Genomic DNA, 24,199 nt, shown 5'->3' on the forward strand with positions numbered 1-24,199 from the left:
TATACGTTCACTGGTTTATCTTTATTTTATTCTGGCAAAAGGTAAATCCAGTGAATTGAACATGGTTGTATTTATATACCGTTCCCTATTTTGAAGGGAATTTTGAAGGGAATTTTTTTTTTTGTCTTCACATTAAGAACATTTCTTGACAAAGAAGTGGGAACCAGGTACCTTAATTACAAATCTGCATTGAAAATGTTATTTACTATTCATGAAATGCCCCTATCTAATTAGGTCCTCCCAAATGATAGCTATTTATTATCAGTTGTTTGTTCATTGCCAATGTTTTAAAGCAAATAAATTGACGTAGCCTTGTGACTTGTATAGCCATCCAGCGACGGCTTGTGTGACGTTTTCACATTGTAGACAAATATGCATGTTACGCAATAGTATAATTAGATATGCTAAAAACTTGAACTTGAGGTAATATGTATGTGTACCAAGGTTATTCGTCGCTGTCCATTTTAGTCTTATACGAGAGTGTAATTCTAACTGCTTTAACAGGGAATATTACATGGCTTGCATATTTTTAGCACTTTTACCTTGAATTCAAAGAAGCTCAAACTTATCGAACCTTTTTATATATCAGGCTGGTTCAAAAAAATGAATGGGGTTGATCAGAACCACAAACGAGGGCAATTTAAGAGAAAGAAACTGCAAGCATGTACAAAATAGTAGCCTTTACGAGACAACTCCTTAGACATATAAACAAAGCTAACTTTTTATCGTTATACAGGTTAAATCATAGCGCCGATCGTAGTTTTAGTATTAACATTTTCGGAGGAGTAAGAATTGTGGTTGAAAACTGTTTACTTGGAGAAAAAGTAGATGTATATCCGCAAGTTTCTTGTGGAGTCTACATTTACCTTTACTAAGTCTTTTGTAACTTTTTGGATTTTAATACAAGACGAAATTGCGCATTTGCAAACAACAGAAAATTAATCCTATGTTTACAGTTAGGTTCCTGTAGCATCTTATATGTTTTCGCAAATTGAGCACCTTGCACCGTGCTAAAACCGTATAAGTCAGAGAGACAAAATTCATAATTATGTTTTCTGCAGTTTTAATTCACTTTATTCCTTTACAGCATTGCAACAATAAAAATTGTAAATATTATCTCATATTCGAATATATTGCTTTTCTTCCCAAAAAAACATTAATGCCTATTTTGTAGTGTACATACAGACATGATAATTTCACATCCTTCAGCTCTTATGAATAGTCGTAACGTATACCATGAAATGACAATGCAATTAGGCTTCCCTTATTATCCACTGTCTAATTATAAAGATTTTCGGAACAAATTTAATTTGTTCATAAAGACTGTTTCCTCATATATATAATGTTTAAGCTATTTATGTCAGAAGCTAAACACCATCCTGGGTTTTTTCCTAGGTACTCAAGAAGATTTAAAAAAAAACATTTTCTGTTGAATAATTTTCCGCTAATATTTCATAACTTCACATTTTGTGATAAATCTAATCGTTCGATTTGTGGCACTTTTTTCACTTCCAACAGATTATATACATGTCAACGAAATTGCATCCGATCACTAAGTTGAATTTCAACTTCTGGATTCTACAATTAAAAACCAAATACATGTAATGCTGTTCAACCCTGACCCGCTAGTATCTTTTGTAATTTTAACAAAGTCCGAAATTGTTGCAAAATTAAGTCGATTTTCTATGAATTTCGTTGTTGAATTGATGAATCCCTATTTTCTAAATACCATGATCGTATTTTGTTTAAGCCATTATAACAGCTCCATTAAAACAAACGTCATGCAAATTAGAAAGTATTCTTGCTAGTCACAATTTTTTAGTACATAATTTTTCAATTTAATCTCATATATGGTACTTTCTACGAACCCGTTTATTAAAAAGCCAGAAAGTCGGCATTTAAATATTACGAAACATTCATCTCTCTTAAACAAATTTTTCAATTATGTCCTTCGTCATTAACATATGATTAACATCCGTCAATTATTATAATCAATTAGAACATTTCTAATATCTGTCTTGCCAAAAGTACACTTTTAACAAAAAATATATTAAAAATAACAATGTGTAGGCTTTATAATGAGTTTTTCAACATTATAAGAAAAAGGTAAAAATCAATAGCATTTCCTATGCGAAATCCCATTCCCCATGAAGCATCCAGAATTGAGTATTAATCCACGTCTATCTAAATTTTCAAATGATCACATGATTAAATCATCCAATAGAGAACGTGCTGTTTGTCTGCATAGGCCGTAAGGAGAAACAGGTTTACTAGTTGAAATTTGTTGCGACCCTTGACAGGTTGAAAAGAAAAATGACGACTATCAGGTAAGTGTTAAATAAATAATTCCCCCATGTTGTTTAAACAATCTGATGATTGCCTCAGTGCTCACAGTGCAATGGGAGGATATTTATTACGATCCTCCAAGTTAATGATAATGTTCCAACCTCTAAGGAAGATACAGAGAAGGACATTTAAAATGTTATTAAAGTGTAAAGCATTTTATTTGAAGTTTAATAAATATGAAAATTCACTAGTTTCGATCTGAACATAATGGTGCTGATAACCATCAAATTTGATGCAAAATTACAATGTGATTTAAAATGGCGTAAAGCTCATATGTCCATCGAAATGGGCTTCATTATTTTAAAATAGCAGGTGTTGGAAATATATTAAACGCATCTAGTGTCGTCGATTTTTCAAACATAAGGTGTGAATCTCTGGTGTCTATTGAAATGACTTCTTGCTCTTAAAATACACGTCATGTGTTGCAAATATATTGTGCACATTTTGTTTTGGTTTTTTTTTCTTAGGAAAAATAGTATCCCGGTCTCTTTTGACGGAAGTATCACCCCCTCCCTCAACTAATGCCGTAATTCCCCCACCAAATCTTACTTGTCGTAAACATTTTGTTTTCTTTAATATGATTATCTATTTTGTAAAATTGGTATTTTTATTCAATTTTAAGTAATATATTAATTTTCAAGAATCCCATATTTTCTCTTCCTCTTTTTTTTATTTTAAACATGTTATCTACATTTGAGTAAAACAAAAAATCATTTTTTTCTGTTTCATTGTTTGAAAATATATATGAAATAAAATGTTTAACTTCAAAATTAAAAAAAATATACGTCTAGTATGCTCTGGTTCTGCATCTCGCTTTGCAAGATGCGTATGCTACTGTATTTGTATGCTCGGAGAAATATCATAAATAAAAAACAATGTTCCCAAAAACCTCGGAATTTTAGCCTGCTTCATTCAATATGACATGATTTAACTGTGAAGTGCCAGTTTCAGATTGAAGTGTTTTTGCTACAAATACAGCTGCCAAAGAAGACACAATACTCGACATCTGCAGATACTGAGAAAGATATACCTCGAAAGAACCCTCGACCAAGTAAAAAAGCTAACCTTCTTCATTTTAAGAACCACCTGAACTTCTGCGGGCACATTAATCATATTTTGTACCAGATGGTTTTTGAAAAGAAGATTTTGAAGAATTGTTCCATAAATTACAAAGTAAAAAATTGGACCCTACCCCCTCATTGTGGCCCAATCCTACCTCTAAGAATGATGATTTGTAAAAATTTAAATCTCCATCTTTCAAAACGTAATGATTCAATGCTTAGATATCGTCAACATATATGTGAGACATGTTTTCATCACTCACCTAGAAACATCTGATTTACTGTCGTTGGCGAATTAGACAAACAGCACGCGGTACATCGTGATTATGAACTGTTTTCATGTTTCCCCTAAAAGAATCAGTCTTATACATGTACTTTGCACCATGCATGTAAGATTTCATTCCATCGTGTCCCTCAATATACATTCCCCACTCTGGATCGATAAACAGAGAGGTTCTACAGCAAATCCTTTAGCCAAATAATGAGAGCCTCTAGTAAACCCTACACAAGAAGTTATCAAAACAAATTAAATACAATTAAAATTTTGGAAAATCAACATGGGATGTTGCTTCAATGATAATTTGTTTTTATGAACAACCTTAAAACATTTTCAATAGATCAGTCAATCACCTGCACTCTCCTCATTCCTTTCAATCCAATATGACGTAGTTGGCAGAAACATTGTTTTGAAATTAAACTTATCTGGTAATACATACCAAGAGACCGTTCGAAAAGTTCATCAAGGTTTTTTTAACAAAGGATGGTGCCTTAACGATTTTACTATCAAAATTTATCGTGCAATTTGAAAATGCTACGGATTTGATTTAAGGAGAGAAAAAATTGTTCTTTATTTATTTTAAGCATGTTGGTCTTCATTCAAGCCTGTTTCCAGCCTATTTGCAACTGTATCCATTATCAGTTTCAATCATGCACCTTCAAAACCAAATAACAAAATAAATCGTTTAACTGAAATTGAACTTTGCAAAAGCTCTTGTGTTTATGTAAAAAACAAAATCCTATGTAATGCTTCAAAATTTTTTGCGTACCTTAATTAAAAGTACGATTTTCTTCTTTGAAATTTTGATACATGATATTCATACTTATGGTCAAATTTCTAAAGTTAATTGAAAATCTTCTTTGAAGGTCTTAATTAAAATAAGATATTTTTTCATCGTCTGCTTTTCACGAGGCCGAGTACAGAACGAGTACGCACGCTTTCGCGCAGTGTTTCATTTGTATTGTGACGTCATCTTTTTGCTTTGTTGACGCCATGGCGTGATAGTTTCAACTGCAGATATTCAGCGAAATTTGTCGAAAATAGCTCGTTTGATGTGTAAAATTGATATTACATTGTGGAATAAACATAAATGTCTCGAAGTATAAGCTATATTTGGGCTCGGGTCGAAAACGTGAAGCCTAACCCTCTGTCACGTTTTCTTAACCCGCCTAAATATCGCTTAATTCATTTATTTCAAGACATTAACCATGTATTTTATATTAATTACCCTTAATATGTGATGTTATATATTTATTTATTACCTAAATATGTCTTAATGTTTTAATAATACAATAAAGATCACCATTTCCGTCTTTGTCAAATAAAAAATAGCCATTATCTGACAAACTAGGAAATTGGGCGTACAAAAAATAACTTTGATAAGACCCCTGGAAAACCAGGAGGTAAAAGGTTTTTTTTATTTTACAATTTGATGCCTTTTAGCAATAACTTTAATATGTAGAACAGAAAAAGAAATCCCTAGGGCAGAAGTTTAAATGTGCAAATTTGGTACATTTCAAGCAAAATCCCATAGGGTCCTATGTTAAAAATTAACAAACTTTGAGATGACCCCTTAAACAAACGGTGTGGTAAATGTCTTATTTTTTTATCTTAAAATAATAACTATATCAGTAGAAATTCTTGTAAAAAATTTCATTCAAAAATCTAGGGCAGAAAAAATTAGACCCGGCCTCGTTAAGCAAGATAGTAGTTTAGAAAGACTATGTAAAGATCTAAATTTAAAACCAGTATACATTGTTATATACTATACAATCCTAGAATTGCTGTTTTTGTTTTTACCATTTTAGACAAGTACTCACCAAACATTTTCCTCGAGTTTCTATAACGTTGACTTAACACATAACTTGTTGTGCAAAAAATTGTTGATATAGTTTTCAGACATTTTTGCACAGACTCTATTTTTGCTAAATAAAAACAAAACAGTAATGTTCCTCGGAAGATTTTGGCACATCGTATTAATTGTATAAAACTGTATCGTATAGTTTCAATATTAATTGTATAAAACATATAGAAGCGCGCATGTCATTTCAATGTATAAAGTCCGTGTACCATTTCAGCGTATAAACGCCGTGTACCATTTCAGTGTATAAACTCCTTGTACCATTACAGTGTATAAACTCCGTGTACCATTTCAGTGTATAAACTCCGTGTACCGTTTCAGTGTATAAACGCCGTGTACCATTTCAGTGTATAAACTCCGTGTACCATTTCAGTGTATAAACTCCGTGTACCATTTCAGTGTATAAACTCCGTGCACCATTTCAGTGTATAAACTCCGTGTACCATTTCAGTGTATAAACTCCGTGTACCATTTCAGTGTATAAACTCCGTGTACCATTCCAGTGTATAAGCTCCGTGTACTATTCCAGTGTATAAACTTACTGTACCAATTCTGTGTATAAACTCAGTGTACCATTTCAGTGTATAAACTCCGTGTACTATTCCAGTGTATAACCTCCGTGTACTATTTCAGTTTATAAACTCAGTGTACCATTTCAATGTATAAACTCCGTGTACTACTTTCTTTCTTTTTGCATTACCTTTTAGATAAACCTGACTCTGGTCTGATTCTACACTCTCTTAATCTCTTTTCAAGACAGATGTTAAGTAAATTTTTGAATTCATGTTGACACGAAAGTTTTTAGGAACAATGTCTAATAACACAGTCAGAATCTAACATAACACTTAAATGTTTTAATTTATGCAATTGCTGTTAAACTTTGAAGATCTATTTGTAAACAATGAAAGAGAAATAAAAAAAAACACATTTGCAATTCATTATTTTAATTGAATTCCGCGATTTCAACTTAAACACCACTTAAACAATATTGTCATTACATTTTAAATAACTCACCTTTAAATCAAGATATGACATATCAATATTGGCAAAACACGAATCCCAGTAAAGACAATTACAGTAAATTATTTCGGAATGCTCCCGATGACGTCAGGCAACGATCGGAAGACCTTCACTGTTTACATCCAGTATTTAACTCAAAATTGCACAAAAATATAATTATATATTATGTACTTTCTAGAACATCGTTAAAACGTGGTAGACATCATTGTTTAGAAACATTGATTGTGAATTAGGTATTTTTATTTATAGTGTTTATATCCAAAGAGTCTGGTAATACATTTACTATGAACAATTTTTCAATATGCCAATCGCACAGTAATTTTCCAAGGAATGTCATTTTACCCCTTTTCTACTCAAAATATACTTTTTTCCAGTTTGTTGTAAATCTAAGTAAATACTTTGATAGATTTTTGCACATCGTCTCTACACATTGGACACGCCTTAAGCTGTTTTGAACAATCACCACAACAACAAAGATGGCCACATGGATCAAAAACGACACGTGCCTCTTCCTCTAGACATATTTTGCACAGGCCGTAGTCCCTAAGTCGCTCTATGTCCTCATGCAAGGATTTTATACGGATCTCTGAAAAAGAAGATCGTGTCAGAAATACATATAAAAGTTTGAATAATGAAATTTCCATCACTGCACTCCTGTCAAATCATTGAAAAATACATCAATGCAATTGTGTTGTAAATCTCAAAATATTTTGTTTTAATTTTTTTTTAAAATGAAATTTTACAGCTTGATTAAAAAAACCCAAATTTTTATCTATTGAAAAATATATCATAAAACATAAAAAAAATGATGTTTAACAAAAAATATTAAACATAAAGGTTTTGTATTAAAAAAATTAAGAATGAGAGATAAAATATGAATACTAAATACAAGCAATATATGTAGAAACAGACCTGGCAAAAGATACGATACATACCATATTCCTGGTCTTTTTCTTGTCGTCGTTTTTCCTCTGATCTAAAAAAAACCCGAATGAATATAAAGTTGAATATGAAAAATAATCTACTGTACAGTTAACGTTACGCAAATAAGCTCTCAATAAAAAAAACTGAAACGATTATTAGTTATATAGCTTGAACAGATGTATTAACATTTTCCTCACAAAATGCAAAAATACATAATTGTTTATATAACAAAATACAATATTAAAAGGCATTCGTAATAAATAAGCAGAATAAAATGATATCGTAAAAATTTACAAAAAAAGTATAACATATTTTATATGAACGTTGTTTTACTTACATTATGGTGTCATTGTTAAAAGCGAAAGTTAAACAAACCGTATAAAATAGTATCTATGGATTTCATAAAATAAGAAAAATAATTAACATTTAGCACTGAATATGAGTACATTTTAAGGTGGTCTTATGATAAATTATTAAGTGTTATATGGTTTTGACCTCCTTTCCGGACATTGGTTTCTGTGCTCCCTGAAGTCTTTACTTTTACACCGAGGGCTGCAGTAGGGTGCCGAACATAAACTGCACTTTGCAAATCCTTAACAAAAAGTGCTACTTTTAAACTCAATCTTTTTTTTAATCATCAATTATAATAAGTGCAACAAAATAATCCATCTAAATGCATGATTTTATATGTTATGCATTGCAGATATCATTTCATATAATAAAATATAAAACACAGATTACAATGAAAATTGACAGTCACAATTTATCAGCCGTCTCAAAAGTCCATATAGCAAAATACAAATTCAAGGCATGAATGACAAATTTATACAACAAGTTCAGGGCAGTGGACATTTTGCGAGTTCAATTTAAAACAGTTTAAAAAATCCTTACCGAAATTTAAACACCTCATGCACTGCTCAGGGTCTAGATTTACGTAGGTAAACTCGCTACCTTTGAAAAAGTGAAAGACATTTGAAATCGATATTCAAAAGTTATGTATGAATGAAAAATGTTTGTAAGGGTGAGACATTTTTACGCAGATTTTGAGATATATTACAAAAATTAGATAAATATTTATTTCATACTTATACATATCTACCGTAATCCAAAAAAAAAACCAATAATTACATTAATTATCTAGCATTCTCTCATTACCTCTCTTGCTACGTCTGTAACGGCCTGAAAGTTTTGCAGGGTCGTCGTATTTCTTGAGGGAAGTAAACATAGTTTGGGTTCCTATGTGCTTCAAACTGGTTTTATCCTGAATATATTATATTCATTTTGAGATTAGGGCAACTAGTTTTAAGGTCCAAACCCCTACCGCTATGCTATTTCAGATTAGTTGATAGCTTGCATAACACGTAAGCTACATTTTTTTTACATTGCTAAATTAATTACCTGTCATATATTTAGTTACGCTTTCATTTTTTAAAGAATAAAAATAAGGTTTTTTTCACGATTGCTCATTTGAATGTAACAGCAGATGTAATCTTAATGCAACTTAATTATTTTTAGAAAACGCGTAAAAGTATCAGTCATTACTTTTACATATTGCGTGGAATATTATAATAAAAATACAGAAAAAGACATAATTGGGAGGTAAACCATCTTTAAATATACTAACTTTAACTACACATAAATAAAGCATATCGAGATTTTGAAAGGTTGCACTTTGTAGATTTTACTTTTTACAACAAGCTGAACAAAGTTTGTCGAAGTTGCTAATAAAGGATGTAACGAACCTGGTAGGACCTATTTCTGTTCAATTTCGCGTCACTCTGCCGATTCTCTCCTGCTCCGCTGCTTTTGAACAGAATTATAGAAATGTTTAACGTATATTATTAGCATTGTATCATCGTATAAGTAATTTGACATATTTTAAAAGATATGCAATTTCCTTCATTTGAATTTATTGAATAGATTTACCAAACTGTGAAGTGTTTTAAAATCTGTTTTCTTTGTTTGCATATTACCATGCTAGAAGGTGTTATCGTGAACTTTATTTCACTATTTCAAAAAACGATAATTCCGTTTCTAATTATTTTATTTTAGAATTTTAGAATGACTATAGAAACGGCAATTTGAAACCAGTCTATTCACCAGAATACTTTTCAAATAGTATACAATGGATAAATGCCGAACACAGTTCTGCATCCAATAGCATATCAGTTTAAAGTGTTTGGGGCACATATCGTATTAAAACACTGCCATTGAAATTCATTATTGATTTATCTGAGACAGTCGAATTGTGAAGGATAGCAGTACTGTTATCACTAGTTACGATCTTATATTAAGAAGCTCACTAATATTGAACTGTCAGAGAATAAATTTTAGACTGCTGAAACAAATGAATGACAGAATCACAGAAATGTTTAAAAGTTTGTGTAATGCACACAAATGTATTTTTGATGTCAGTTGAACTCTTCACTTACCTTAGATATTTATGTCGATCTGTTCTGAAACTTTCCGTGAAAGGGGCTGTTTGAATAAACAATAAGTTAAAAGAGTAACTATAATTTTGTTTAGGAAATACAGTGAACAAAATATAATAAGAAGCATTGCTTTAATGACACATCTGTTACCTTGAAATAGGTATATATGTATTTTCTCACTTAAGTCCTTTTTAAATATGTTTTCCACGGTTACTTGATAAGAAACAATGCTCTCACAAAAGCAGCATTCATTCAGTACTTTGATTGTTTTGTTTTGCGTGTCGATTTCTGGGTTCGGAATTTTTATTATTGAATGTGTTTCATTTGCAAACTTTTCAATTGTAAGAAATGTCAGTGGAAAGTAGGTTTCAACAGCGATTTCTAATCCGATTAAGATGTTTGGTCCCACGGCAACAAGAATGAGATTGAAGTCGGTGATCTTCGGGCCTGTTAAAGAAACTGAACTATCTGATCATGAAAATAGTGCATTGGTTTTGACAAAATATTTTCTAAGACCATTATATTTTAATCATTTTTTTAATTGTTTTTTGTATGCAACATTTTAGTGTATTTTGAAAATGTCTTCCTCAAAAAAAGGTACCATCGACATATTGCCAAATTTACGACAAGGGAAAACAAGGATATGCCCCAGATAGCAAGCTTTAATTGGTCCAGCTTTGGACCGATGTTATCATTTATATGGGACCAATGTCGGAAAATAACATCGGCCCAATGTAATTTTGCTCATCGGCGAAACACTGCACCAACACGTTGCTGTGACTTTGACTAATTGTCAGTAGATTCAAAGTTTTAGTGTTGGCCCATTGACGAGCCACTGCAATCTTATTTTAATCCAACCAGTATACTTCAAACTTAACCCTTATTAGAGGATCTTACAATTGATATTAACAGTAAATTTAATCTCTTATAATTCATTATAATTAATTGTAAAAGAAGATTGACACACACATTCTCCTCGTGAATTCTTAAATCGTACCAAATATTAAAGTAGAATTACATTTATATCAATCATTTTCAAACAGAAAAAAAAATAATCAATTTGATGTTTTGTGCATCTTTTAAAAACGTACCAGGGGTACACTATAATGATAAAATGGATGATATGAACTAAATTCTAAAAAAGACAATTGTTTCTAATAGTCGATGTACGTCCGCATCCCTTGGATCTCTTTCATTTGTTTTCTCTTTTCCTATTCTCATTCTTCTTTCCAATGTGATGAACATTAAAGAATCACTTGATGCAATTGGTCACTATCTAGTTCAATTACGTATCAGTCTTAACCTCGTTGATAACTTTAAAAGCCTGTTTTTGCAAATTTTAAAAATTAGGATATCTTTAAATAGATAATTGATAAGAATTACAAATGCATTATTTTGTTTTTAATTAAGCAGAAAAAATCCTCAGTTATTGAATGCGTCTAAAGAGATAGGTGTAAATAATTTTTGATTTCAGCATTACCGTCAGAGGTAATAGAAAAAAAAACGTTAAAAAAACTTAACTTTAGGGTAAAAATGCTAGAAGGGAGATATACCCTGCCTTCACCCATGCACAAATTTAACTTCTTGATATTGGGAAAAGTGTTGAGAGTCAAGATTGTATAATAAATATCTGTAAAGAACATCTGTATACTTACATTTATTCCTGCAGACAGCCATGATGATGCCATCGGAACAAATTGGATGAATTTGTCAAGAATGACATCACAGTTCTTTTGGCGGTAATGTTTCATTCACAAGTGCGAAAAAGTTACTATGCAGTGATACTGCATTTCTCTTTTTAAGTGCAGACACTAGACAAATTTATCTTTTGGTATTTTTAATGATAACAGACTTTTGATCGATAACTTCTATAAAGACTTTATAAAAATGTATACGTTGTTCATCAGTAAAAAAGCTATTTATCTATTTATTCACAATACCCATTACAGTCCATCGGCCCGACATCTGTACAGACCCAACCTAACAGAAAGAACACCCCAACTTAACCCTGGGTTTACTTTCTGGGTTTACTCTGGATTTACTCCGGGTTTACTAGAGTGGACCCCAGATAGCAAGCTTAAGATGAATATATAAATAAATAAGTAAACCCCGAGTGGACCCAAATTTTCAAAAAGTAAACCTAGAGTATATCCAAAGTAAACTCCAAAAGTAAACCCTGGGTTTAGTTTTGGGTTTACTCTAGTGTTAAGTTGGGTCTGATCGGTATTGTACTGAGTATTCGTAACCACTTTTTTATTTATTTATTTATTCATTTGTTTATTTATTTATTCATAACACACATATTAGTCAGACGGCCCGGCATCGGTACAGTGTATTCGTGCAAACTGAGATCATTATGATGTTGGTCAAACGTTGGTACAACGTTCATGTACCGACGATGGATTAACTATGTTGGTCCAATATTGGAACGATGGCAATGTACCAACAGTGATATTTACAATGTTGGTCTAATGCTGGTCCAATGTCGTTCTACCAACAGCGATAACGTGCAAACCTTATGCCAACATTGGGTCAGCTTAAGCTTGCTATCTGGGGTGCTTCATTAATTATTTTACAAAGGAAAGATTTTTTAGTTCGAGAAACGTATTTCAACAAAGCTTAATTATAAATATATTTTCTTTACTTGATAATAAATAGTTTATGGCAAAAAAAATTTAAAATTTTAAGGTAAATACGATCGGTATTTTTTTTTAATTAACATCTAGTCTTCTTGATGCAAGAAGAAAAATCATACTTGTTTTACAAGAGAAATTAATCAATACAATGAAATAATGCGTCTTAATTCATGACCTGGACCTTGCCTTATTATAACTGCAACATTTTTCTAAATAATTTTAAAAACTTAAAAGTTGTGATTATTTGATACGATGCCCCACAAATTAGAAGTAGTTATAATTTTAAGTGAAGTTCAATTGATTTCCGAGAGGTCGGAGTTGTAAACAGGGGTAAATGCACTTTGACGAGATAATCTCTCAGACCGGGGAATTGTGCCCAACATTCTTAAGGGTTTAATAAAATGTCGTTTAAGAAACTGTAAGACATACCAAAGGATTTCAGAATTCTTTTTGCCATGGATATGAAAAACACAACCACAAGAATCTGTAAGAGAAATTTTTTTTTGTTAATACATTGGTTGATAAGTTGACAAGTTGATAAAACAGACTATCAGTAGTCGCGTTTAAAGTCATCTTTTCGTAAGTTCTATGGTCGATACAACGACCATGTCAGCAAATACAATCTTCCACTGGGTCGCATGCTGACTGACGTTTTTATTACTAACTGTAACATAATAATCAGCTTATTGTCTACGGACTTTGCCGTTTTTAACTCACCTGAGCTGAAAGCTCAAGTGGGCCTTTCTGATCAAAATTTGTCCGTTATCTCTCGTCATTGACGTTGTCGTTGTTGTAAACTTTTCACATTTTCATCATCTTCACTAGAACCACTCGTCAGATTTCAAACAAACTTGGCACAAAGCATTACTTGATAAAAAGGATTCAAGTTTGTTCAAATGAAGGGCCACACTCTCTTAAAAGGGGAGAAAATTGAAAATTTTAGAAATCTTCTTCTCAAAAACTATTAGGCCAGAAAAGCAGTAACTTGTATGGAAGCCTCCTAAGATAGTGTAGATTCAGGTTTGTTCAAATCATGGTCCCCGGGGATAGGGTGGGTCCACAATAGGAAATTCAAGTTTTACAAGGGAATATACATAATAAAATCTTCAAAAACTATTTGGCCAGAAAAGCTTAAACTTGTGTCGAAGCATTCTCAGGTAGTGTAATTTAAATTTCTTCAAATCATGGTCCCCAGGGGTAGGGCGGGGCCACAATGGGGGATGAATTTTTACGTAGGAATATATAGAGACAATCTTAAAAATCCCCATCTTAAAAACTATTAAGCCAGAAAAGCTAAAATTTGAGTGGAGGCATCCTCAGGTAGTGTAGAATCAAATCATGGTCCCCATGGTGGGGGATCAAGTTTTACGTAGTGATATATAGAGAAAATCTTCTTCTCAAAAACTTAAAGGGCAGAATAGCTCAAATTGGAGTGAAAGCATCCTCATATAAAGTAGATTCAAGTTTCTATAAATCATGATCTCTTGGGGTAGGACGGGGCCGCAATGGCGGATGAATTTTAACATAAGGAATATATAGAGAAAATCTTTAAAAATCTTCTTCTAAAACCAATTATGCCAGAAAAGCTCAAATTGGAGTGGAAGCATCCTCAGATAGGGTAGATTTTAGTTTGGGCAAATCATGGCCCTTGGGGGTAGAGCGCGGCCACAATGGGATAGAAATTTTTAACATAGGAATATATAAAGAAAATCTTTAAAAATATTTTGGGAAAGTTCACAGTCAAAAAAGCAGTAACTTGTGTAAAAGCAGATCTAGAGGATTTGCAGAATAAGATTTTATCAATCTATGATTCCTTAGATAAAGTAGCGCCAAAAAGTGGGGAAGATTATATAAGAATAGATAAAACAGGTTCAGGTACAACAAAAAAGGGGCTTGATATTCACCAAAACATGTGGATAAAAATTGGCAGATTATTTTTAAGAAAATGATCTACTGTACTTGGTTTCAAGATATTTTGATTTTGATACTGTAATGCTAATTTGATCAGAGTTAGGGATATTGTTGCTCAGGTGAGCGATGTTGCCCCTGGGACTTTGTTTTTGTTGTTATCATGATGTCATAATTAACTTTGACGTCACGATCTGCATTTCTGTCGATAGTTCTCGGGGAATGTATCTTAACGTTAAAAGTGAATTTTGTCAAACCAGTATAATTACGAATGGTTATTTTACATAGATGCTGCCGTTAATGCTAGACGTATAGAATTCATTCATATTAAAACCAGTATCAAATGGTAAATTTTAGTAAAAGACTATTTATACACTAGCGGTTTTGAGACTCTCCCTGCTACGTGTAAACAACTGAATGAAGAAAGTTTAATACATGTAAAAATCAGCTTGGAGCTCGTAAAAGATAAACACAATTTTAGAATATTTTACGTAAAATTGGAAGAGAATATGAGTGCCAATGTAAATCGTGCTTGGGAAACCTACAGATTTACCACAATTTTTTGTAAATCGCTTTTGATTAGAAAAATTAGGCATCATTTTGATGATTTGGTAGAATGTTTCAACAATATCTTCCGTAAACGAAATATTTATTTTAAGCCCAAGCAAGAACTTCAAAGTATATGACAAAACAAAGGGTTTTTCTTAAAAATATGTATGATTAATGAATGATTAATTGCTATTAATCACCTGCGCCGATGCGATATAAATATAAATATATTAGGATTTGCCCGTCACGTGATTACAAAGTATATATGACGTCACAAAAAAGCATCAAATATAATGTTTAACATCGTTGTCAATAGATGTAACATAGATTTTAACGAGGCCGAGTACAGAACGAGTACGCACGCTTTCGCGCAGCGTTTCATTTGTATTGTGACGTCATCTTTATGCTTGGTTGACGCCATGGCGTGATAGTTTCAACTGCAGATATTCAGCGAAAATTGTTGAAAATATCTCGTTTGATGCGTAAAAATAATGTTATATTGTGGAATAAACATAAATGTCTCGAAGTATAAGCTATATTTGGGCTCGGGTCGAAAACGTGAAGAGGGTTCAGCAAGCCTAGCCGTCTGTCACGTTTTCTTAACCCGCCTAAATATAGCTAAATTCATATATTTCAGACAGTAACCATGTATTTTATATCAATGACCCTTAATATGTGATGTTATATATTTTTTATTACTTAAATATGTCTGAATGTTTTAATAATACTATTTAGATCACCTTTTCCGCTTTTGTCAAATAAAAAATAGCCATTATCTGACGAATCTGGGAAATTGGGCATACAAAAATCAACTTTGATAAGACCCCTGGAACAAACCAGGAGGTAAAAGGGTTTTTTTTTACCATTAGATGCCTTTAAGCAATAACTTTAACATGTAGAACAGAAAAAGAAATCCCTAGGGCAGAAGTTTTGAAAAAATGTAAAAAATATGCAATATTGATACATTTCAAGCAAAATCCCATAGGGTCCTATGTTAAAGATTAACACACTTTGTGATGAGCCACTAAACAAACGGTGTGGTAAATGTCTTATTTTTTAATCTTAAAATAATAATTATATTAGTAGAAATTCATGTAAAAAGTTTCATCCAAAAATCTAGGGCAGAACAAATTAGACCCGGCCTCGTTAAAAAATACTCCCAGTCAAAGTATTTTTGCAATGATTCAAATAATATCGTTTTCCAGCCGTATTTTAGCACCGAGACGCCTTACCATTGCTGCGAAGGCCATTGTTGCTCAGGTGAGCGATGTGGCCCCTGGGCCTCTTGTTTCCCGATTTCGACAACGAGCACACGGTGGCTGTGACGTGATCCTACCTCTATCTTTTTAGAGGTCCGTGTTCCTCTGCTTTGCATTTGTATTTCGTTTTATGGATATTTGAGATAGTTGTCATTTTGTTATTGTCTTTTTTTCATTAGTATATAAAATAGTTTTTTTCTAAACGTAAGTGACGTTAACGTAATTTATTAGACAAGTTAATTAAACATAATTATAAGTTCACACAATTATTTACATAATTCAGTCTTAAGTACATTGCATTAATTATATAAACAAATACTGCAGATTTACCAGCAATGACGCATTCATACATGTAACTTCCCTGCAATTAAAACAAACAAGAAATAAACTTCGTATAAATTAATCCATGGACAACATCAGTTGTTTTTTAATGAAAGAAAAATATTTACATTTGCAAACATGTTTCCTAATATATATTATATTCTTATGGAATAGCGAAAACGTTCAATTCTTTATGAACTTTTTCATAACGTCACAATGCTAATAGCACGTGCTTATCGCTTGTCGCTTGGATTATTGTAAACATAAAAGCTCGGTAATTTTAACAGTTCTAAACGATTTGTCTTTTGCAAACGTAAATTATAAAGTAATAAACAGCAATGGTAAAAAGTTCACCGGGATATGAAGTTGGTTGGTACTTGATCAAATTTACTGAGAAGCCCTTTCGTGCTTTACATGATTTGTTCACGCAAACAAACAAATTCAAACACCAGTGACTTTTTTAAATTGCTTTTTATTTCTTAAATACATAACTTTTATTGCAAGAAAATAATAATGCTAAACATTATGTATTTAAGAGCGGTTCGTTAAAAATTGTGTAAATCTAAAAAATTGTTTTTAGGATTATTATAAGTATAAACAATACAAAAGCAATTTATGATAAAATATGCAATATACAAAAACTCTCTACGGGTTTTTCGGTCGAAAAAAATTCATGCTATGTATTCCATTCTAAATACTTACAATGTGGCAGGATAATGAGTTTCCATTTCATTGTGTACACTGTTATGGTAACTCATTTATATCTTTAATCTGTAATATAATTTAATTTCGTTTAGTTCATTTCTTCATCTGTTTTGTGATCAAGTAATTGGATTTATTTATTGTTTGTATCATTGTTGATTTAATTCTTTATAGTTTAAAAACATATTTTTATAAAAAAAAAATTGCAGTTCATCGGTAACTTTCTCTTTTAGAATAACAAGCTTTTAAGAAGCTCTTAATTCGTTTTAGTTGTTTAAATATCGCTGTTTGAATAGACAAACGCAAGAACATATTAGTATAAAAGAACATTTACGTGTTGTAAAAAGACTTACCTTGCACGTGGGGTTCGTAATAATGGATTGACTTTGTTTAAAGAATTTAAAACGAAAGCTTTTGTATGGTCTTATGATCAAATGTGTATCGCTCTCCAAACACTATGTTGATAAAACAACCCATACCCGACACAAAATCTAGTAAATCGTTATCTTCTAAGTTTGTTATTGGTAAACACGTTTAGATATCCTACTAGATAAGTCTAAATAACTCATAGGTAATTTAAAATATACAACCTTAATTTTGGAATGCCGATCAAATGCATTATACTGACACAAAATATATATGGAAAGGCAATTGTTATTAAATTTTTGTAAACAATGAATTGAAGGTTATTCTAATTTATTTTGATGCATCATTTTTACTTAAATTAAAAGAATGCATCATCGTTGCTTGAAGATTGTTATAGATAGCTACGTAGATAACAATGCGGTTATATGCAATTGTTTATATTTCTGAAATAAACTTGTGTGTATGTGTATGCACTGATAATACATATTTTCTGTAAAAGTTGTTTGATATTTTACCATACGCTTTGGGGTTATTTACGCGGTTTTCAGCTTACCACGTATTGATACTTTTTGACTTAGTCTTACTATGATAAAGGCAACATTCTTTATACGATATAAAATAATATTTTAGACAATCAGAAAGCGCATGCCAACCAGAATTAAATTATAGCGTAGTATACATGTATAGTCAAATAAAATCAAAGACGACGAAACAGTCTTTATCAAACTATTTAACGAAGGTTTAAGTGACTTTCTTAAATGGTTTTTTTCTGTTTTCCCTTCGTTCAATTGGAGTTTCCGTATAAAGTTTAAAAAACGGGAAAACTAAAAATTGTCAGTGGCCACAAATATCAAGATGTTCACAAAGTTCAATTTTTCTATACTCGGGTTGAATGATGTGTTGTTTGTGTATACGAATACGGGTGCGTAGAGTTGTTCCAGTTTCTCCTATATAAAATTCATTGCATCCGCTACACGTTATGTTGTATATAACATTTTTTGAGGCACAAGACATGTTTGCATTAACAATAAAATTCTTGTTCCCGAACTTGTACGAATTCCCGACTTTAATACATTGGCAAGTTCCACCGCGGGGATCGTTACACTTGTTGACAGAATAAGATTGACGTTAAAAAAAAAGACTTGCGCAGTATCCTTCGGAGATTCCTGGGCTGTCTTTTACTGTTGATGAAATTGCATTTTTCAGCACTTCGGACATTTTTTCATCAGTTCGTAGAATGTTGTTAAGTTGACGTACGACGGGAATGATATTAATATTATTCGGATAAAGCGTAGTTAAGAGTGGTAATATCTTTAAATCAGAGAAGTTATTTTCAGGAGTATTAATAAGGTTTTTCCTGTTCAATGCTAATGCCTTTTTTATATCATCTTCTATGATACCTATTGCTGGTTGGTTGGTACGCGATCAAATCTACTTAGAAGCCTTTCGTGCTTTACAGGATTTATATTAGAGAGCCTGACAGCTCTCTAGAGTTTTCCCAGATAATGTATTATTTTGTAGGTTAATGCCTCTATATTTACATCATACAAATAAAGTCATCAGATACACAGTACTCCATCTTCATTTTTCTTCGGTTACATAAAGATTGAGGGATTAGATTAGATTAAAAGCTCTCTTATATAATACATTTTGTTACCATTGTCGATTCGAGGTTCCTCTTTTTGTCACTTTTGACAAATTCAAACAAATGTAAACACACATGCCAACATAGTACAACTAAAATTGATGCAAGGCGAATTTAAAATGTCTGCATTGAAACTTCATCTATATTATACTTTCTTTCGGAGATTTATAATGGGTAAAGTTGACAAACTTATCGCACTAATTTTTTATGTTATCTTCTGGGGGTTTTTTTTATTCCTTTTGGAATGTAAAATCCCCATTTACTTTCTATTTTTTGTTGTGTATTGAAACCTGAAGCGCTAGTGGGCGCGTTTCCAAAAAGAAATTGCGGACTATTTTTATTCTTGTTGATGAACGTAGTTTGAACGTATAGGTATTTATGATTATCGAAAAATTATACAAAAAGTGGCGGTAGCAGAAACTTGGGACATTGTATAGTATGACAAAAAATATTTCTAAGAAAATACAGTAAACTCGTTTTGTACGAGCACGAATATTTTAACAAATCTTTACAAAATTGTATGGTTACAACGTCATCATTCTTGCTCAGATATAACATACACTGGCATTTTTCAATTTGAGTAATTCCTTCAGTTATGTGTGCAACTTGATTTCGTACTTTTCGTTTGTCAAATTGCAAAAATTTAGTTTTCTAAACAAAATCATTCTTAGCAGACATAATGCCCATATAAAACTTCAATTCTTTGCTGTCTATTCTTTGAGACTTGATAACATATTCCGTCAAACTAATTTAAACCCGTAAAATCATGCATTTAATTTTATTATTTTATTATTGTTTTATTATTCTTTTGAACAAACAGCGCACACTAGTTCTTTTCCAGAAACATAAGGAGGGCACTTCAAGGATCCGCATGCAGCCTCAACGAGATAAAACAGTCTACCATCTTTATCTGAAGAACCACCGTGCAAGGTGTCTGGATGACTGTCAACACAAGTGTAGGATGTTCCAGCGGCATGATTATGGTGACCCGCCATAAGGTAGCCGTGGTACTCTAATGTCCATCCTTTGAAACAGGTTTTCCTTGCTAAGATGGAAATAGAGCTTCATATTATGTTTATTGCATGTTGAAAAAAAAAACAAATAACATACAAATCAGTAAAGAGACTATGATTTATTAAATATGCAGCCATTTCCTTCAACAGAGATTTTTCAATTATTGGCAATTCTTTGATAACCCTGTTCTAGATTTTAAAAAAAAACTTGGGTTTCTTACAAAACATTATCAGTAAAACCAAACAAACAAAATATTAGGTTACAACTTTTCAGGAAATACGACTTGTGTCACGAATGTCTTATCAATATTGATATCAGCTTGAATCTTCCAAAGTCAACACTCAGTTAACGTATCAAAGTAATATGGCATTTTTATATGGATTGAGCACGGAACGTTTAGCGACTTGGATTTAAAGATAAAGATATGAGTTTTCAAATTTAGTTTCTAATCGATGTGCCAAAAGTTAGTTAACGTCGATGTCACCTAGCAAAAATTGACAAGATTTTACATATTTTTTTTATTTTAAGTAAGAGATAGAAAAGGATTTGTTAACTTCAGTAATTGTGACACTTTAAATTGTTTCTTTTATATTTTAATAAGTACTGTGGCATGGTATTTCATAATTAGACATTGAATATTGTAAATTTATTTACTAAGCTTCTTTAACGTTTCATCTTATTTGCATATTTCTTGGGCTTTTATGATAAGTTATACAAACCTGGAAACATCTGAACAACGGATTTTCGACGAACCAGACAAACGGCGCATGGAACATCGTGATTATGGACTGTTTTAATGTTGCCTTTAAAAGTTTGTGTTTCGTATTCTGCGCCATAAACGTAATTTTTGTCTCCATCATACCCATCAGTGTACATCCCCCATTCTGGATCTCTCGGTAAACAGAGAGGTTCCACTGCTGCTCCTTTGTGATTAAAATGAGATCCTCCAGTAAGCCCTACACAAACAATTAAAAAAAAAATTAAAACGACGGTTGTAAAAATTATATTACCTATTTGATTAATGCTATTTTAATAATAGTTCCTTTGTCTATACCAACCTTGTCAGTTCTAATTTATTTTTAATCATAACTCTACTGATTATTATTGAACTATCTTTTTGCTATTTTTTTTCTATTCTTCTCAGTCAATAGGTCCTTGTAATTACTATAAAGATCAATTTCTGTTCCTTAAATCTACCACACATAAAATTATATGCAATCGACAATAATTAAACTTGCCTGAAAAAACCAATTCGGCGTTGAGAGGACAAGTTTTCTTTCCCCATCTGGTGTAAACTACACTACTGTTACCGGAGTCTGTCAAAATACCAATAAATCTTAAGGGCTTTTTTAGGTCATGATCAGAGTCTTGAAAACTTTATAATGAAAAGTTATTTCTTACGTACTTGTCTTTACTTCAGACTTTATGTTTTCTTTAAACTCATTTATGGATTTCTCGATGACGTCACTAAAACTTTTGAATTCCCGCCTCAAAGCTTCTACCTGGTACGCTCCTAGAGCAGACGACAATTGCCCTGTCATATAACCCTGTAACATGTCCTTACAACTTCCGGTATTCGTCTCAGCTAGTGTAGCAGCAACGAGCAATAACAGCATTAGGACATCCATCGTACTTGATAAGATTTAAAGCAAGTCCCAATGATAAAAAGGCATTTTCTAAACATATTAAGGACCGAACATCAGTACTTCTAATGCAATATGATGCAGTAGGAAAATACTTCTAAATTATTGCCATAATGCAAAAAAGCATTTTCAGTGAATGGAACTGTGAAATTTAGATATTCGTGCATTTGATCAACAAAAAGCAAAAAAAAAAAAAAACTGTAACGGTTATCATACCTTAGAACGTATCAGCAGGAGGGCTGTTTATCGGCTTTATTACAATAGGGAAAATCGCAACCCACATCAATTATTTATATGATTTGAAAACGTTAATGTAAACATTATACTGCAATACACACGACACATCATAATCAAATTGAAACGTGAAACTAAACATTATTGATAGGTCATACAAGTTGTGGGTATTCTCGTGATTAACTTCGCTTAACATTGTGCATTCTCAGCATTGACACAAACACTCTAATTATATTAATTAGATATAAAGTAGATAAAATACAATTACAATAAATTTCATCATAAATTTATAAAATAATAGTTTTTTATCAGTCAAGACAGTCGCTAATTACTAGGTGTATAATCAATATGTTAATATAGACCCCCCCCCCAAAAAAAATGCCATTTTATCTCTGTTTTAAATTAGACTATAATTAAAGAAGTTATCCTTGTCCTTCTAAAACATGAGATCAAATACATTAAAATAGAAATATAAAAAAAGAACAAAATATTTTTAATATGCACGATATATGTCTCTATACATTTATTAAAATAACACGTTTTGATTTCAAGTTTTTCTCGTCGTCATTGATGATTCGATTTCTCTAAGATGAATATCAAGTATACGCACTTATTTAAAAACATTAACTGATTGATAATTTCCAACTTTACATGACGAAGCTGGTTCTGAATTACAGCAAAATTAATTGTTTTCATTGATGAAAACCAGTAAATAAGCGAGTTTTCTTTGATGATTCAGATATTTGTATTTTTTTAATCATTGTATTTTTATTATCTAATAGTAAAAAACACATTCTTTTGAAGAAAAGTAATGGTATCTCATGCTCAAATTATACGTAAACACTTCACTTTTTAAAATAAAACTAGTTTTTTTTTTAATACGAAACTTTATCAAACATGTTTTACAAAAAATCTTCTTTTAAGCTTTAAAATGAATTTAATACATGAAAAGTTCTTGTATTGAATATCGGGATAATTATAATCGAAAACCTCCATCAGTTGAGAAAATATATTTATGGTTATTCTTATCTTTAAATACAAATTTGTTAGGGATTAAAATCAAGTCGAAAAAATTATCATTGCTTAACAGATTATAATCATAAATAAGCTTATTCGATTTTTTTAAAAAAAAACAAACATTAATTTTGTCTCCGAACTGGGGAATACGCCTAATTATCAACAAGATATTGGGTTCCCGTTTGCTCATCAGCAGAGATTTGACAAATAGTTGCTGCTTGTCATAAATTCAAGCAAATGGTCACTAGCTACTTATAAAAACAAGTAAAAACGCACACAAAACCACCACGCCCACCTGACTTATTTTGATATGAAAATTTTATTGCAAGTGTCAATTTTCATACAAAACCTTGCTATCATAGTTGCTAATAACCACTTTCTCATCTATCACATTTATAATGAGATATTATAACTCAGGATTTCTTTTGTACAAAATACAAAAAACAGCTGTCAGATTAAATCCAGAATAGTTTCAATAAATCTTATTAAAAACTTTAAACTTAAAAAGATATAATTTAATGTTTTTTAAGCCACTATATTCTCAAAGAAAGAAAAAAACATCAATTGTGATAACTTATTATGCGTTCACTGGTTTATTTTTATTTTATTCTGGCAAATGTTAAATCCAAAAAATTGAACATGATTGTATATATACCGTTCTGTGTTTTGAAGGGATTTTTTTTTTACTTTTGTCGTCACATTTAGAACTTATTTGACAAATAAGTGGGAGCCAGGTAACTTAATTAAGAAACTGCGTGGAAAATGTTAATTACTATTCATGAATTGCCCTTATCTAATTAGGTCCTCCCAAATGATAGCTGTTTATTATCAGTTGTTTGTTCAATGGCAATGTTTTAAAGAAATCTTAATAAATTGACGTAAGCTTTTGACTTGTATAGCCTTCCAGCGACGACTTGTGTGACGTATTCACATTGTAGACAAATATGCATGTTACGCAATAGTATAATTATTTATGCTAAGAAC

The 24,199-nt window shown here is 31.6% G+C and overlaps 3 protein-coding genes across 10 annotated transcripts in view; 1 reads left to right on the forward strand and 2 right to left on the reverse strand.

Annotated features, from left to right (window-relative positions):
• LOC105339282 (limbin) overlaps window positions 1-24,199 on the forward strand; it is a 502,381-nt gene that overhangs the window by 195,419 nt on the left and 282,763 nt on the right. The gene's annotated exons all lie outside the window — the stretch shown is intronic.
• LOC105330756 (uncharacterized) lies at window positions 6,476-17,810 on the reverse strand. 8 transcript variants are annotated; one of them, XM_066069515.1, is made up of 12 exons: window positions 17,650-17,810; window positions 17,297-17,365; window positions 16,604-16,634; window positions 12,987-13,041; window positions 10,072-10,368; window positions 9,922-9,967; window positions 9,232-9,292; window positions 8,645-8,750; window positions 8,381-8,440; window positions 7,985-8,065; window positions 7,501-7,541; window positions 6,476-7,151 (listed from the first exon to the last, which is right to left on the reverse strand). In XM_066069515.1, the coding sequence occupies exons 2-12, from the start codon at window positions 17,350-17,352 to the stop codon at window positions 7,140-7,142; spliced, it is 846 nt and encodes a 281-aa protein (XP_065925587.1). In that variant the 5' UTR covers window positions 17,353-17,365; window positions 17,650-17,810; the 3' UTR covers window positions 6,476-7,139. The 8 variants fall into 8 exon arrangements, with proteins under 8 accessions (XP_065925587.1, XP_034330860.2, XP_034330859.2 ...); XM_034474969.2 differs by having other exon boundaries at window positions 7,985-8,081; window positions 9,232-9,289; window positions 10,102-10,368; window positions 17,650-17,799; XM_034474968.2 differs by having other exon boundaries at window positions 7,985-8,081; window positions 10,102-10,368; window positions 17,650-17,799.
• Window positions 20,080-22,236, reverse strand: LOC105322082 (uncharacterized). Its single transcript, XM_011420610.4, has 5 exons — window positions 22,181-22,236; window positions 21,727-21,953; window positions 21,560-21,637; window positions 21,041-21,277; window positions 20,080-20,352 (listed from the first exon to the last, which is right to left on the reverse strand). Exons 2-5 carry the CDS (start codon window positions 21,947-21,949, stop codon window positions 20,108-20,110), a joined length of 783 nt encoding a protein of 260 aa, XP_011418912.3. The 5' UTR covers window positions 21,950-21,953; window positions 22,181-22,236; the 3' UTR covers window positions 20,080-20,107.

This window comes from Magallana gigas, chromosome 8 (assembly GCF_963853765.1).
Source record: "Magallana gigas chromosome 8, xbMagGiga1.1, whole genome shotgun sequence".
Classification (NCBI taxonomy): domain Eukaryota; kingdom Metazoa; phylum Mollusca; class Bivalvia; order Ostreida; family Ostreidae; genus Magallana; species Magallana gigas.

Bases quoted from the DNA above. Each gene is read 5' to 3' on its own strand.
- LOC105330756 (XM_034474966.2), bottom strand. From the start codon at position 17,352: ATGAGTTACCATAACAGTGTACACAATGAAATGGAAACTCATTATCCT. The intron at 9,293-9,921 runs GTAAGTGAAGAG...TCTGTTCAAAAG, and splicing joins GATCGACATAAATATCTAAG to CAGCGGAGCAGGAGAGAATC. The intron at 7,542-7,984 runs GTCAAAACCATA...GGTTTTTTTTAG, and splicing joins AACCAATGTCCGGAAAGGAG to ATCAGAGGAAAAACGACGAC.
- LOC105322082 (XM_011420610.4), bottom strand. From the start codon at position 21,949: ATGGATGTCCTAATGCTGTTATTGCTCGTTGCTGCTACACTAGCTGAG. The intron at 21,638-21,726 runs GTACGTAAGAAA...GTATTTTGACAG, and splicing joins AAAGTCTGAAGTAAAGACAA to ACTCCGGTAACAGTAGTGTA. The intron at 20,353-21,040 runs GTTTGTATAACT...TTTCCATCTTAG, and splicing joins CGTTGTTCAGATGTTTCCAG to CAAGGAAAACCTGTTTCAAA.